Below are 15,914 nucleotides of genomic sequence, written 5' to 3'. Positions count from 1 at the left end.
AACCTTTCATTGGATAATAAAGAAATTTAAAATAGGGGGGAAATATCATTATGAAACAAATATTTTTCTCATACACATTGGCCACAATTAAGGACACCCCTAGAAATCTATTAAGTATATTCATATTCATATTCATCATTCGCAATTTTGCGTACTCTAGGGTGATTATGAACATGAAATTAATCCAGCCATTGCTTCCTGTTTCACAGATATATAAATAGGGGGAAAAACAAAGCCCAAATGCCCTTAATCATCCATCACAATGAGAAAAACCAAAGAATATATTTCTGATCTGCAACAAAAGGTAATTGAGCTTCACAAATTATTGAAGTGGCTTTAAGAAAAGAACTAGAGCAGTGAAATGTATATTTCCACAATCAGGGCAATAATTAGAATTTCCAATCAACAGAAAATGTTATGAAACTGCCTGGAAAGAGGACGTGTGTCTATTGCCCTAATGCACTGTTGAGAGGACTCTCAAAAGACCACAGCTGGAGAACTGAAAAAAATAGTAGAGTCTTGGGGTCAGAAAACCTTTAAAAAAATTGTCAAACACCACCTACATCAATACATGTTGTTTAAGAGGGTTTCAAGAAAAATTATCCTATAGCTCATCCAAAAACCAACTCCAGCATATCATTTATCAGACAAGACTGGAACCTCAAATGGGACTGGCTTCTATGGTCAGATGAAACAAACAAAAAAGAGCTTTTTAGCAGCAAACACTCAAGATGGGTTTGGTGAAAACAGGGATAAAAATTACACCATGTGTACAATTAAATATCCTGCTGTATTTTTGATGTTGTGGGCCTATATTTCTGCTGGAGGTCCTGGACATCTTGATGCATGGCTTCTTTGATTCTATCAAATACCAACAGATAAAAAAATCAAAACATGACTGACTCTGTTAGAAATCTTATAATGGACCATGTTTGGATCATCGAACCATACAATAATCCAAAGACAAACCTCAAAAACAACACAAAAATGGGTCACTGGGCACAAAACCAAGCTTCTGCTATAGCCATTCCAGTCCTCTGACCTGAACCCTAAAGAAAATGAGAGGAGTGAACTGAAGAGGAGAAGCACCAACATGGAGCTGGGAATCTAAATGGTCTGAGGTGATTCTGGATGAAGGAATGGTCTCTGATCCCTTGGCAAGTGTTCTCTAACCTCATCAGGTTTTATACTGTAGGAGAAATGTAGAACTTTTAAACTGGCAAATGGAGGTTTAAAAAATAAATCAATAAAGGGTGTCTTTAATTGTGGCCAATGTGTATTAGAGAAAACATTTATTCATAATGATATTTCCCCCCATTTTAAAATATTATTATCAAATGTAAGGTTAGATTTTTGTGATTTTTTTAAATAAAAGATCAAAAGGATTAACAACACAGATCATTTTCACAGCCTTCTTTGATCACATTTACCAAGGGTGTCCATATGTTTGGGCATGACTGTGTGTATGTATGTATGTATGTATGTATGTATGTATGTATGTATGTATATATATATATATATATATATATATATATATATATATATATAATGCACAGACACATGCAATTTATTTATGGTGTGGTGCAAGCACATGCAAAATCAAGTATACTTTACCAAGGCCTACCAAACCACTCGAAGAGTGTGTTTCTGTAATGTAGATATTTTACGCTGATTAATAAATTTTAGACAGAAAATAATAGAGCTGATTTCTTGTCCTTTTTTTGCATCGCTAGATGGCAATGCACAGGACACGAGCAGAGAATCTCTCATCAATAAAAGTAACGTTCCCAAATTCAGTCACGAATTGACTGAATGTAGCTCGATGTAGCTCCTATTGACAAGCATTTTAGTTTTTATCTCTGATTTTATATATATATATATTATATATATATATATATATATATATATATATACATTTATTACTCTTCAAATATTTAGCCATAACGGTTTTTCTGCACAAAATTCAACTTGTTCTCCTTTAATTTGCTCCCGTTTGGGTTATTATAACACTAAAGTAACTATACAATATGTTTAAGCAGTCATCTAGTGTGTTCAGCTAAATTATTACGAAATTATATATATATATATGTATATATATATATATATATATATATATATAATATATATATATATATATATATATATATATATATATATATATATATAATATTACTTTGTATGTAAAGTAAAATGTGAAATAGATTTATTTATTTTACTTAATTTTTTTAAGCTTTTATTCTTTCCACTCTATACTGTTTTGTTTGTGTGTCTTTAGAATATATTCCATTTGGATGTATTCATAAAATATGTTTACAATACAGCCTATTTTCTGTAACCATAGAGAAAAATTGTCACTGGCCCTAGCGACCGCTTAGTAGGAACTGCACCCAGTGTTGGCGCGTGCGCATACTCGGAGTGGGCAGGCTGGACGTCGCAGGAACTACGGCTAGACATTTTTCGCTTTTATTCACGTCAGATTGATACTCTCAAACCCGGACGTAACCAACGCCTAGTCACCGGTGAGGAACGGTAAGTCATTTTCAGTCTTTAACATTATTTTATTTGGCTTTTAACCTGTCAAACGGTCGTTAATCGGTACACGTTTTAGGTCAGACTTCACCGTTGTGTAACTTTGATTTAGGATGTGGATGTTTTGTGGCCCTCTCAGCAGTGCTAGCGCGTTAGCTTAGCCTCGCAGCATCCTGTCGCCTTCGTCAAACAAAATTTGATTTATTTCACCGCCGACAAATCTCGTAAAGGTTTATTTAGTTTTCTGTAATCACCACAAACTACACATTTCTTCGCCATTTAGAATAGTATTCAGTTAAGTAACGTTACATTTATCAGGCGGAGTGTTTAAATTTGTTTTTTTGGTGGAGAACGAGAACAGAATAAACATTCTAATGTAAATGTCTGACTTTTAGTATGAATAAAATACGTTTCTTGTCATGTTTAGAAAAACCGGCTTTAAATAAACGACAAACAGGCTCATTCGTGTTTTACTTTTAAGGTAACGTTACCCGGTATTCGTAATGTTTATCGTCCCTAATTTGACTACAAATGTAGTAATTACTAAGGATGAACACTTTAATTAAGGACCAACTTCAAAATAAAATCATTCACTAACGATATAATGTAACTTAAATCCAGGCGATATTGTTAGTGCGAGTACGACAAAGTCAAGCAACGTTAATATGCGGAAGCAAATAAGACAGGACATATTCTTGTATATGCAAAAAAAAAAAAAAAAAAAACACATTCTTGTATATGTATTTTCCTATGCCTGCTTTTGTATCTGAAATCAAATCACATCACTTTATTGGCAAAACAAATGATTCCTGAATGGTTTGCTCAAAGGTTATTTCTGTAATAACCATTGCCAGTAATAACGTGATTTTCAATCTCTTTTTCTCTCGCCATATAGATGCAAACCATAAAGTGTGTGGTGGTTGGAGATGGAGCTGTTGGAAAGACCTGCCTCCTCATCTCATACACAACCAACAAATTCCCTTCTGAATATGTTCCCACGGTAAGTGAGTAACGGGTTGTGGGCTCTGGGTCAGAGATTTGGTGGGTGGGAGGGGGTACAGTGATCCAATGATTATCAATAACAGTGCTAGCTATTATGAGTGTTGAGTGCTTTGTGCTGTTTAAGACTAGGAACTCCAATGCATGCAAGTATTTCACAGGATATTTGATTAGATTGATTAGAATCATTATTAGTATTGTATATTTAGTGTTGTCTGAACTAAAAGTACATTATGTGTGAATGAGGTGCATTTGTGGTTGTTTGCAGGTTTTTGATAACTATGCTGTCACAGTAATGATTGGAGGTGAACCGTATACACTGGGTCTTTTTGACACAGCAGGTAATGCATTCTGGGACTTTCATTACCGTTGACATAAATTTGATTCTTCACAATGTCATTCTTCTTAAGTAATTATTATTATTTTTTGGTTGGCCTGTATAATCAGTATTTAGTATATTGAATATTCATTACTATAATATTATTATAATGTCAACATGATGCCAACAGACGTGAGACAATAGCCGTCACTATTGAAAAACTGGAAAAATGTGGCTGAACTAATGGGAAGACAAGTGTCAGGCGTTCTATGCATCCATTCATACAGTGTCCAGATCTGCTGGCTCGTTCTCTATTCACTATTTAGTGAATATCACATAGTTCGTTATATAAGGAGAAGTGAGAGAAAATGTGTTTTCTGATACTGCTTTAGACAATACTATGCATATTTTGGCATTACATGCATACCATGCCCTGAAAACGCTAAAAACAATCTTCTATCTGACCTGCTTGTTCAGATTGAAACTCGTTAAAAAATGATAATTGGATTTCAAATTGCATGTTGACTTACTATATACATACTGATACTAAAATATCAGTTTATAAGTGGTATGATAGGGTGAAAATCACACCTCAACTACACACAATAGCTACAAACACTAGCGTTTAAAAGTTTGGGGTTAGCAAGTTTTATTTTCTGTAAAGAAATAAATATTTGTATTCAGTAAGCTAGCATGTTTCAAGTAAATGTTGTTCTATTTTTAAATGGTAATAATTCACAATATTACTGTTATTGCTGTATTTTTGATCAAATAAATGCAACCTTGGTCAGCATAAAGAGACGACTTTTCAAAAGCATTTAAATATTTTATCGTCAACAAACTTTTAAACAGTGTACATTAATTTAGAATTATCTCTAGCTTTTTTAAGTTCGATTGGATTTCTTTATCTGTTGTGTTCATCTCAAATGATTCTCAGAGCTGAAGAGAGGTGGTAATGAACTGCGTCTGTTCTTGTTTTTTCAGGTCAGGAAGACTACGACAGACTCCGGCCACTCAGCTATCCGCAGACAGACGTCTTCCTTGTTTGCTTCTCTGTTGTTTCTCCTTCCTCCTTTGAGAATGTGAAAGAGAAGGTAGGTGTTCATCAAATGCTTTCAGTTTTTTTTGGCTGGTCTCACTGTTTGGGACGTCAGAACATGAAAGATGAACTTTCTCTGATAGGATTATTGACATTCAGTATTGATGGTATACTAAACTGTCACAATTTCACAATAAAGTTTCAGTTCCATATTTGTGGCATGGTTTATGTATAGATACATTAGTGTTGATACTTGCTTTATGTTTCAGTAGGTTACAGTCAGGTTTTAGTTTGATGACACTGATGTCTCCTGTTGTTTAGTGTCATTAAAGCACTCTTTAGCAGTACCTGATTTTCCTGCTGGACTTGGAGATTGAAACTCAAGTGAATGGACCAGGGATTATTTAAATTGATCACTTATCAGGTTTCTGGAGAAATGGTTTATTTTTGTAATATTCTTTCAGATTAATATTTGTCAGTGGTTTTCTTTTCAGATTTCTAAATAAATGTGTAAATTAAGATTATTACATAGCTGTATTTATTATGAAATTATCATTGAATTGCAGTATTCTGTGATCAAATATTTTTTATAGAATCACTATTTAAGTCTATTTCAGGCACCAATTTCCTGTAAAGTGGTGCTGGTTTCATGTTTCCCGTATCATTTCACACTCACAGTCTTGTAAAAGGGGTTGTTGATTGCCATTTCACTTTTTAATGTTAGTTAGTTTGTAATGTTGTTTGATCATAAACAATATCTGCAAAGTTGCAGTTTGCAAACCATTATTTTGAGTAATTTATGAGCTTTATTATTGTTATTTCTATTATACACTAGGGCTGTGTACCACCAGCAAAGTAATGAGACATATCACAATACAGAACTGCACTAAATTTCACCTCAGCGGAATTTAGTAAAACAGCTGTTTATTAAACACTACATACTATAGTGTCATTCTAACTATTGGCAGAGCAGGAAGTTGACCTCTGCATTATGAAGGGCCTCCATAACTGTACCACAGTACAATTAATATAGTTAATGGCATATGTTTTAATGTTTACATTGGGCAATCCCCACCAGATACAATATTATGATTGTTTACGTCTCGTTTTTGAGCCAATAAATAATAATGTATTCTTTCTAATGAATGTATATTGTGAAGAACACATACTAATATATTTTTAAAAATCACATTAACATTGTTGGTAGGTTATCATTGCACAAATGAACACACTTTTTACATTAAAAAAAATACAAATTAGAAGAGTTCTAAACTCAGTGCTGTCTTCACTGTATCTCACAGACACACGCTGTCGCTCACACAGATTACGACATTCAGCAACAAACTTTTTATAATAAAATAGCTTAATCGCCCAAGAGCTTCATTATCTTTCTCAACAAGGAGCTGGTAACATCGTTTCTAAAAGAATTAAAGGAACACTACTATTTTTGAAAATAGTATTATGCTCGTACTCCCCTAAAGTTAAACAGTTGTTTAACCATTTTCTAATCCATTCATCCAATCTCCGGGTCTGGCGGTAGCACTTTTACCTTAGATTAGCAGAGATCATTGTTTCTGATTAGGCCATAAGCTTCTCACTCAAAAATGACCAAAGAGTTTCGATATTTTTCATATTTAAAACTTGACTGTTTTGTAGTTACAATGTGTACTAATTGTAAAGTTTCTAGGCTGATATGGCTAGGAACTATACTCTCATTCTGGCGTAATATATTCAAGGAATTTTGCTGCCGTACCATGGTAGCAACAGGCTCAGTGATATTACACAGCGCCTGATAATAGTCCCCAGCTAATTTTTGTAGTTGCAGCAATAGCAGAGTTGCTGGGGACTATTTTCAGGCGCTGTGTAATATCACGCGGCAAAACCGTGCTAATTCATAAATACACAGTGCCTCTCTCTCTTGATGAATGGACCTTTCTCACATTCCCAGGTTTCTCAGCAGTGGAAGTCATCCTAGTTGGGTCAGCTTGAAGAGCAGTGAATAGAAGATTTCCAGAAATATATATTTTTGCATAACATTTGCTCAAATAGCAAAATGAAAAACTCCATGATAGTGTTTTCATGACTTTCAATAAAAGGGAATTTTTTTTTTCTAATTTGATCAAAAGATACAAAGAATAGTGTCATAAATGTACCTAAATTTGTTTTAAAATAAAAATATGAAAAACATTTTGAGGGTTTACGATGCTGATGACCATTAAATGCTTCATCATAGTCTTGTGAAAAGTGACCATTACACTTTTCTAAGAATAGAATATGGAAGTGGAGATTATTAAACTGCAAGCTGTATCGAATTAATTGAACACCGATTAATTATACACACACACAAACATTCAGAAGTTTGGTTTTTGAAATAAGTATTTTATGCTCAACAAGGCTGCATTTATTTAATGTTAAATGGTATTATTTGATGAATAGAAATTTCACAAAACATTTATTTTAAATATAAATCTTTTGTAACATTATACATTTTGTCACTTTTAATCATTTGCATCCTTGCAGAATAAACATAAAAGAAATACAGAACTTGTACTTTAGTGTGTGTGTGTGTATATGTGTATATATATAATATAATATAATATAATATAATATAATATAATATAATATAATATTGGGTCCGTGGATAAACTCTTAAAGGGAGTGCAGTCCAATATTTCTGCTGCTGTCTGTCAAGTTAATCAAAGAACAGAAGAAAAAGAAAAATTGATTGAATACATTTTATAACTTTAAGGGTAAGCACTAATTTGTATTTAATTTTTACAATGAAGACTACAGAAATTTAATTTGATAAAAATGTACATTTGATTACTTTAGTTTCTGTAGTATTTCTTACGTGAATAATAACTTAACCTGACAAACTTAGTTTCATAGCCCTCTTTTTTCTATTGCATCTATTTATGTTGTTTGGAATTTTTTTTTTTTATTTGTTCTTTTTTTTAATGCAAATTATGCTGTCAGTTATAGCTCTTAGAAAAATATTGGAATCAGCTAAAATCACACTGACAAAACAAAATTGGAATCGGCCAAGAAAATTGCAATTGGTGCATCTCTAATATATATGTGTTATATGTATATAAGCTTGTTTGGTTGTTTGTTCTGATGTACTAGGAGTAGCTTTCTAGGCCCTGTCTTACCACTCCTATTTCTCCTCTCTCTCTCTCTTTAAGTGGGTACCAGAAATCTCTCACCACTGTCCACGCACTCCATTCCTTCTGGTGGGTACTCAGGTTGACCTGAGGGATGACAGTAACACTGTGGAAAAACTTGCCAAAAACAAGCAGCGCCCCATATCGCCTGAGAGTGGGGAGAAGCTGGCCAAAGACCTCAGAGCTGTCAAATTCGTGGAGTGCTCAGCTCTCACACAGGTTAAAAGAACAGCCGCACACACCCGTGATGACATAAAAGCTGTACACACTTGTCACCCAAATAACCCACTGCAAATGACATTTTACGATCTCTTTCTTACAGAGAGGCCTGAAGAATGTATTCGACGAGGCGATACTCGCTGCCCTTGAACCTCCAGAGACCAAACCCAAGAAGCGATGCGTCCTTTTGTAGGAACACAACCAGTGGGTGATGCCCTCACTCCAACAAGAGAGGCAGAGAAAGAAACATTCTGGTGGGGTTTTTTGTTTTTTTGTTTTTTGGTAGGGCTTGGGATTGGAGTGGAGAGAGATAACTGGGAACAATTATGGGAACAAAACAGCAATACTGGAGATTTGGCAACATAAATGGTATTGCAAACAAATAAATGCACACTGTGCCTTTCTAAATGTTTCTAGAACAACAGAAGAAATTAGAGAACCCTGGAAGCAGTAACACCCCCTACAAACAGAGTACAATGATAAAGAAAATAAGATATAGGCGCACTTTATGCATGTGATGTCTTACAGAGCAGCATATAGATCCAATTTAATGCTTTAAGTGTCAGTTACATGAAATCAATCCCTAAAAAGTGTGACAGTGGCACAAATACATGAGATTAAATGCTTCAGGTTTCTGATTGGCATCAGAAATGATTTTTTGAAATGCTTTCGCTGGACAAACGCCAGGTTTTTCTCTGACACATGCTTTGCTGTAAGCCGCACAAGAATGGTTAGCACACAATGTCTAGAAACAGCAAATTTCATAAAGTGTAAAGCCGAACATGCTGACTGCTCTGATGAGTACTTCTGCAGGGCTCAGCAGTTTGCTCTGTAACCTGTGGACAGTGTGTGTGCAGAAGCTGATTTCAGCTTTCTTGAATCTTCTCAAAATTGCAATGGGCACAAAAGCGATTCTTAACAAATTAGCCTTTTAGTGTTGTTCTGGGTTTCTGTTTTGTTGCGTTTTTGCAATTTTATTTAGATGCTTTATTCGACAACTGTAGGCAGGTTCAGTGCTATATGTGATTATTAATATGTACTGGACTGGATCTGGCACAAAAGCAAGCTAACGTGATTGGTTTGGGCATATAATTAGCTCTAATCACTGAAAGTGGCATTGAAACAGAACATATCCAAAATAAACAATAACAGTTTTAGATATTTTCAAAGTTTTAAAGTTGGATCAGAGTGTTATGGTCATAAAATCACTCTATGGCCACATCCCCTCCTGAGTGACCTGTGTTATATGGTTCTATAAGAGAGTTTTAGACTTGTGTGGGAGCCGATGGATTTCAGTTCACAAGCATTTGTTTTCTTTCCTTTATGAGCCAGACAGTTCTTTTCTTCTGTGGTTCATGCTCCTAGAATCAAGGCAGTGCCTTCTGCTGGCCGTTTAGAAAACTGTTTTTGTCTTCTTCTTCTTTTTTTTTTTTTGACTTTGAGCATGATGTATTAAATGTGTTACTGTTATTCTCTTGGGTGAATGAATTTAGTGGTGTCATTTTGAAACTTGAGCTTTTTTTTTTTTTTCTTAAATGACTATTTTATTATTATTATTTTATTATTGTTATTTTTTGCTAGAGTACCATTTGATTGTGATTTTAATAATAAAATAACAATTTGAAATGTAATATTTTGGATAACCGATCTTAACAGTCGTGTGAGTATAAAGGATGAGTATAACCGATGATGATGGTTTGAAACGTGGCCTTTTCATAGTAAAGTTCTCCAGGGCTTGGAATCTCACTATATTTGTAATAAAAATGGTGCGACTGACACACAGCTGTATTTCTATCCTGTTTTTAGATAATTACGGGATTGTTTAGTGTTTGCCACACATAATACTATTCAAAAGTTTGGGGTCAGTAAGATTATTATTTTTTATTTTATTTTTCAAAGAGACATTCAGGAAGGGTACATAAATTGATCAAAAGTGATAGTAAAGGCATTTTTTTTAATGTTAGAAAATATATTTTTTAAATAAATGCTGTTCTTTTGAACTTAATATTTATGACCCCAGCATTTTTAATTTAATTTATTCATTTAAAATGTGTCGATCAATAATTAACAAAACCGCATCTTTCCACATGTCAAACAACTTTATTTTAGGCCGTATAGATTATGAAATGAGACAATGGCAATGAGCATCTATGCAATAGGACGAGCTGAAACAAAACCGCTAAAGCCGGAGAGTTTGCAGGTGGAATTTTCCATCCACACATAATGCCACACAGGCATGATGAACTAAAATAAACACAATCAGCAAACCTGACAGTAAACATGTATGGGAGAGAGTGCAACTCGACTAGAAATTGACACTAAGGCCTTAGACTAAACTGGCATTCTTCTGCTATTATTCAGAGGTTAATCTCAGCCTTTAAGAGCATTGTCTGAGAAATTAGTTAATGGTTTTGTATGTTATGTGTATTTGAGCATTTAAGAACTGTAATAGTGCCTGTATGTTCAAGTTCAACACTTTACTTTTAATCAAAAATGCAACTGCAGATTAAAATAACTGTATAATATAATGACGTATCCGAAAGAACTTTAAAGTCACCAAAAAGGAGACATGACGCAGAATGTTTTAAATGGAGCTGGTTTGTTGTTCATCATGTGGGAGTTAATGCAGGCTGGCATGAGATGAGGTGCTTCTGGTGTGTTTGGTTTCTCCAGGAAAGTCTCATTCGCGGCAGTTCACATCCATCTGGTTCCAACCGTGAGGTTCTTAGGATGTGGAACAATAGAAAATGTTAAGTAAAGAGTGAAAAAATAACATAAAACCAGGGAAATTATTAGAGAATTAATATTCAGAAATTATATAAAAGATCGAAGAAAATTTTTTGTAATATGTTTGTGCTTTTACTATTACAACGTCGTCTTGCAGTGCCATGAATGCCATTGTCTGGATCCAAGCGGCAGAAATCTGGTGAAGGAGTAAGGTAAACTAGGTCCTGTGCGGCTGGTGGCTTCACTTGGGGGTCCCGTGGAAGGAGAGCTGTGTGAGAGCCCACACGTGTCAGCCGTACCTAAGCAGAAAGTACAAAACATATTTATGCGGCCTTCAAAAATATGGCCAAATTCTAATGCAGCATTGCATGTATCCTTCACAGAGGATGCAATCACATAATGCATTGTGAAAAACTCCAAAACCCATCAAAGGACATTCAGTGCTTAGAAATAATGATAAAAAAAACTCTACAGTGCCCCACACTCCCATGACATTCTATAATCAAATAATTCTCCCTATGCTCTCAGACTGCATACAGGTATATGCATATTTTGCAATAAACATAAAATATATGGTTTCTATTGTTATCGCTAACAGCTTTAAAACACTAGTGTAATGTTAAGTAGTTTAATAGTTTTAATTCCTTTTTTATCCGACTGTCATTTGCAGTGCTTTGTGGATTTTCGTTCCTTCTCTCATTAAAGCCATTAAGTACATAGTCTTGTATCTTTAGCTTTCAGTCTGTATAACCAAAACCATTAGAAAAACAAACACTTCAGTATACATCAGTGTGACTTGTATGTTTGTATGCATATGTTTGACACATTTGTTATCATGTGTATTATTGGTTTTTAATGGGGTTTACTATGCACCTTCGGGACTGGCCCCCCCCCTCTCCACCTACACCGCTACACCTCTCCAGTTCTCCACTACTACAGCGCCGAGTTACACCCACAGCAACTGCTGCTGAAGAAAAAGCATGGACATAAGCCGCCTCATGGCTACCTGAGGACAACACATAAATGGAACACCCCCCCCCCACCCAACACATCTCTCTCTCTCTCTTGCTCTTTTAAATTATTTTAAACCTTACAAACATAATTTATACTGCATTTTGTTTTTATACATTTGATCCTAAATATTCATTAATGTAAGACTTAATTACATAAATTATTTTGCTGCTTTAAAAAAATAATGCATTTTTACACATTTTTGTCCTAAACATTCAGAAATCTCAGACCTAAGATAATTACACATAATTTAATCTCTGAGACATATCTCAGTAGTTGTAGATCTTGTGAAAATGTTACAGAACCATTTATTTAAACACCTCTAATTCTGTCTTTAGTGCTGAACTCTCCTGCACCTCAGCAAGAAAATAAATAACTGCCCTCTTACAGATTCATCTGAGCAGTGCCCCATCTTTCCCCTCCCTTACACTTTTCCTCCCCTCTTCTTTTCGTATTCTCTGTTCGTGTCCTGCTGTCCTTTGCAGTGACGTCTTGCACGTCTCCCCCACCAACGCCATGATGACCTTCACCCTCATGTCATGCCCATCGCCTCTCTTCTCTTCATCTCTCCATCCGCTCAACACTTACTCGTAAATAAAATCCCTTCTTTTTAAATCAAGTGTCCAATCTGCAGGAATCTGTTAATTTGTACACATAATTTGTATAAATATACTTTAAATATATGTGTATATATATATATATATATATATATGTATACACACACACACACACATACTGTATTTGTGTACATATATAAAATTATAGATTCATTTATCTGTATATATTTTATATAATTAATATTTTAATAAATATACATATCTGATTATAAATGAATTTGTATAGATAATTCATAATATCATAATTGAACAATTATGTAAATATAAATTATAAAAATCACAAATAATTTTTCATTATAAATATAATCAAATGATTAATTATATAAATGTATTTATATATAATTATTATTTATTTGTATATATAATTTGAATTAAAATATAATAATAATATAATAATAAAATATATTTTATTATTGTACTATATATTATTCTTTATAAATGCAAATTAAATACAAATTCACTTATGTGTGTGTGTTTGTGTTTGTATGCAGTTAGAACATGCATTCATACTGTAAGAGCACAACATGACTGCACACAATGATTATTATTGGATGGCTTGTTGACCTCATTCTGGAACGCTTGCACTGGGTTAATGTGGACCACAGAGAAAATGTTATGGGATAGAAATGACAGCTCTCCAATCTGGCAATCCCTCCTATCCAACCCAATATTTCACAAACTATACACATTCAGTCAATGTTCTGTAAGAACTGAATGAATGCCAGAGTGGATTTCTGTAAACCATTGCTGAGTCTTGTTGATTTTAAATTAAGATTGCAGTAACCGATCCATTCTGGTTTACAGGACCTAAAATGTTCTTTGTTTGTCACCGTTTCGTCCATCCATCTCGCCACCGGATGTCCTCATTGCTCTGATTAGAGGAAGGAAATACTAGAAGATTTGTTCTTGTTGCAGGATTGGTTTTGGTTATCATCACCTGGAACAAGCCTTTATAGTAGCTCATGCAGAATGGATGCTTCGTTTTAACTGCGTCCACAGTGTCAACATTCCTCTGATCTTCAGGAGAATATTATGGGATGGGAGTGAGTGTGGTGGTGGGGGCTACATCGGTTAAACCCCCCAAACCTCCCTTAACAGTCTGCCACGATTGGTGACTGTGGGCTACACCTAAACCCAATCCACCCCCACCCCCAATCACCATGGTGACTGATCTACTTTGAGCAGAAGGGTGTGCATAAGCATTTGTGTGTATTGGGGGGACATGCTCCTCAAGCACTGATGTATTTCTGCTGCTGTACAGGAGAGATTGACCATCATGTGAAATGGAACTATCCACGAAACGGTTGATAGTACATAGTATTCAGAAGACAGTACAATAAAATAAGCCTCGAGCTATCTCTCCTCTGCGGCATGTCAGACAAAGAAACATAGTTATTTGTAGCATTCACTGCATTCTCTCAGATATAAGATCTGAACGTACAAACTGTCCAGTGATATCTGTGACCTTTAACCTTTAAGACCCTTTAAAGAAACCCGGCCATTAGGCATGATTCTTGTTAATTACATAATTAATTATACATATATATAATATTTATATATGTAATTAATTAAACACTTAATTTGTGTTAACTGACAAATCTGAATTTCCAGGCGTTTTATCCTGACATGCAGGTTCCTCTTTGCTCAAACTTCACAGTTCTTAAGTTCTACCAGGATGAGATGCCTGATTGTTGTTGTTGTTGCTGATATAAGACCCACGTGTTCTAGAATGTAGGCTCACAAATGCTGTAGTCCTCAACACCTAAGAGACATAAAAGTGAAAAACAAGAAGCAGCTGATTTGTGAGGAGATTAATCATGCGTTTATTTTCTAAAATAGAAATAAAACTCAATGCCTCAATATTGCAATAAATCAAGGTCAACAAAACAGCCTCTTAAACATCTACAAACACATCTCATAGTAAACATTTACAGACAAGTATCGGGTAAGCTAGAGTATTAAAAAAAAAGAATGGCATAAGTAAATCAGTTTTCAACCTTCGAATGGTCTCTTCAGTGTTATGGATAAATGAAATAATATTAAGTAGAGTAGAATGAAATAGTCAAAGCCTACTTGCACTGGACATGCTGGTTTTGGCCTGATCACTGGCTGCAGTCATGTTCTCAACTGTGATTCTAATGCACTCACATTCATGTAGTCCCACGACGTGCTTGGATACATAAGGGCAAAACTCAAGGTCTAGTACTGTCAACACCCTGCTTCTGTAGCATAAATAAACTGTTGCAGAACTGCTTCAGGTGCCATGCAAAATGTATTGAGTAACTGTATTTCTCACTTCAAATGTAGTGGAGTAAAGAGGACATATATGCTCAAAAAAGTAAAAGTTACAAATATCTTTGATAATCCAAGTTTGAAGTTGTGAAAAAAAAGATACTTAAGCACAGTAACTCATTACATTTACTCAAATACTGGGATTACAGTCAATTCTATCAGATCTGAGTGAAAGCAGGAGATGCACTAAAACCCTTCACACATTTCAGCTGTTTGTCTACGTGACTGGCAAGTTCCTCTCATGAGAAACAGTGTATAAATATAAATAGAAGTGACTGCTAAATATGTATATCCTAACTGATTTTATATTGTAGCTTTAAATAGATCTACCCCCACCCCAAAATAAACCTAATGCTTAAATGGATGTAAACGGTGCTTTTCATTCACTATGCAAAGTTGGACTGACCTGTTGTAATGCACAGGTAGCTGAAGTCAGCAAGTCTCCGGAGGTCAGAGAGTCTAAACGTGTGTGAGGTTCTATTTCAGGATTGTCAGGGCATATCCCATTCATGAGAGTTTGAGTTTTAGTTCTGCCGCTTCCCGCAGGAGTCACTCTTCAGACTCGGTCTGATATGGGACTAAAAAGAAGCACTGTTGCACCTTGACATTTCAGCCCCTCTGAAACCGTGAAGTGTCACTCTTGTAGGTGTGTGATGTTTGACAGACACCCGAAGTGCACTCCGTGTTAGTCCGACTTCCAACCAGGTACTCATATGTATTTTCTGTTGTTCGTGCACCAAAGCCTGAGCCAGGTGGACAGACAGCCACAGATTATTATGGTCTGTCACCAGTGGCCTGGGGTTTCCCTGGAGACCATGTGACTGGTGTTGTTTTTTTCCTTCCCTCTCTTTTAGGACTTGTGTTTATTATGGGATGTCAGAGCAGTCTGCTTATGACTATTATGGGATGCCGGAGAGGGCGGGAGGGGGCAGTGTCTCCATAGCAACGTGGTTGCTAAGGGGGCAGGGACTAAGTAAGGGGAAGGCAGTGTGTACTTG

The 15,914-nt window shown here is 35.2% G+C and overlaps 1 protein-coding gene and 1 long non-coding RNA gene across 2 annotated transcripts; one reads left to right on the top strand and one right to left on the bottom strand.

The window, feature by feature from the left end:
- Window positions 1–2,377: 2,377 nt before the first annotated feature.
- Window positions 2,378–10,045, top strand: LOC113081684 (cell division control protein 42 homolog). Its single transcript, XM_026253710.1, has 6 exons — window positions 2,378–2,529; window positions 3,425–3,529; window positions 3,797–3,869; window positions 4,832–4,941; window positions 8,072–8,269; window positions 8,373–10,045. Exons 2-6 carry the CDS (start codon window positions 3,425–3,427, stop codon window positions 8,460–8,462), a joined length of 576 nt encoding a protein of 191 aa, XP_026109495.1. The 5' UTR covers window positions 2,378–2,529; the 3' UTR covers window positions 8,463–10,045.
- On the bottom strand, window positions 9,688–15,900 carry LOC113081685 (uncharacterized). The gene is made up of 5 exons (XR_003282262.1): window positions 15,323–15,900; window positions 14,698–14,794; window positions 14,344–14,386; window positions 11,133–11,295; window positions 9,688–10,993 (listed from the first exon to the last, which is right to left on the bottom strand). It is a non-coding gene; the product is annotated as an uncharacterized LOC113081685 (long non-coding RNA).
- Window positions 15,901–15,914: the final 14 nt, after the last annotated feature.

This window comes from Carassius auratus, unplaced genomic scaffold (assembly GCF_003368295.1).
Source record: "Carassius auratus strain Wakin unplaced genomic scaffold, ASM336829v1 scaf_tig00035020, whole genome shotgun sequence".
Taxonomy (NCBI): Eukaryota; Metazoa; Chordata; class Actinopteri; order Cypriniformes; family Cyprinidae; genus Carassius; species Carassius auratus.
The sequence above is the reverse complement of the archived record's forward strand: the minus strand, read 5'-3'. Positions and strand labels throughout refer to the sequence as shown.

Coding starts and splice junctions, on each gene's coding strand:
- LOC113081684 (XM_026253710.1), top strand. CDS start 3,425: ATGCAAACCATAAAGTGTGTGGTGGTTGGAGATGGAGCTGTTGGAAAG. Junction 3,530..3,796: donor CTTCTGAATATGTTCCCACG/GTAAGTGAGTAA, acceptor GGTTGTTTGCAG/GTTTTTGATAACTATGCTGT. Junction 8,270..8,372: donor AGTGCTCAGCTCTCACACAG/GTTAAAAGAACA, acceptor TCTTTCTTACAG/AGAGGCCTGAAGAATGTATT.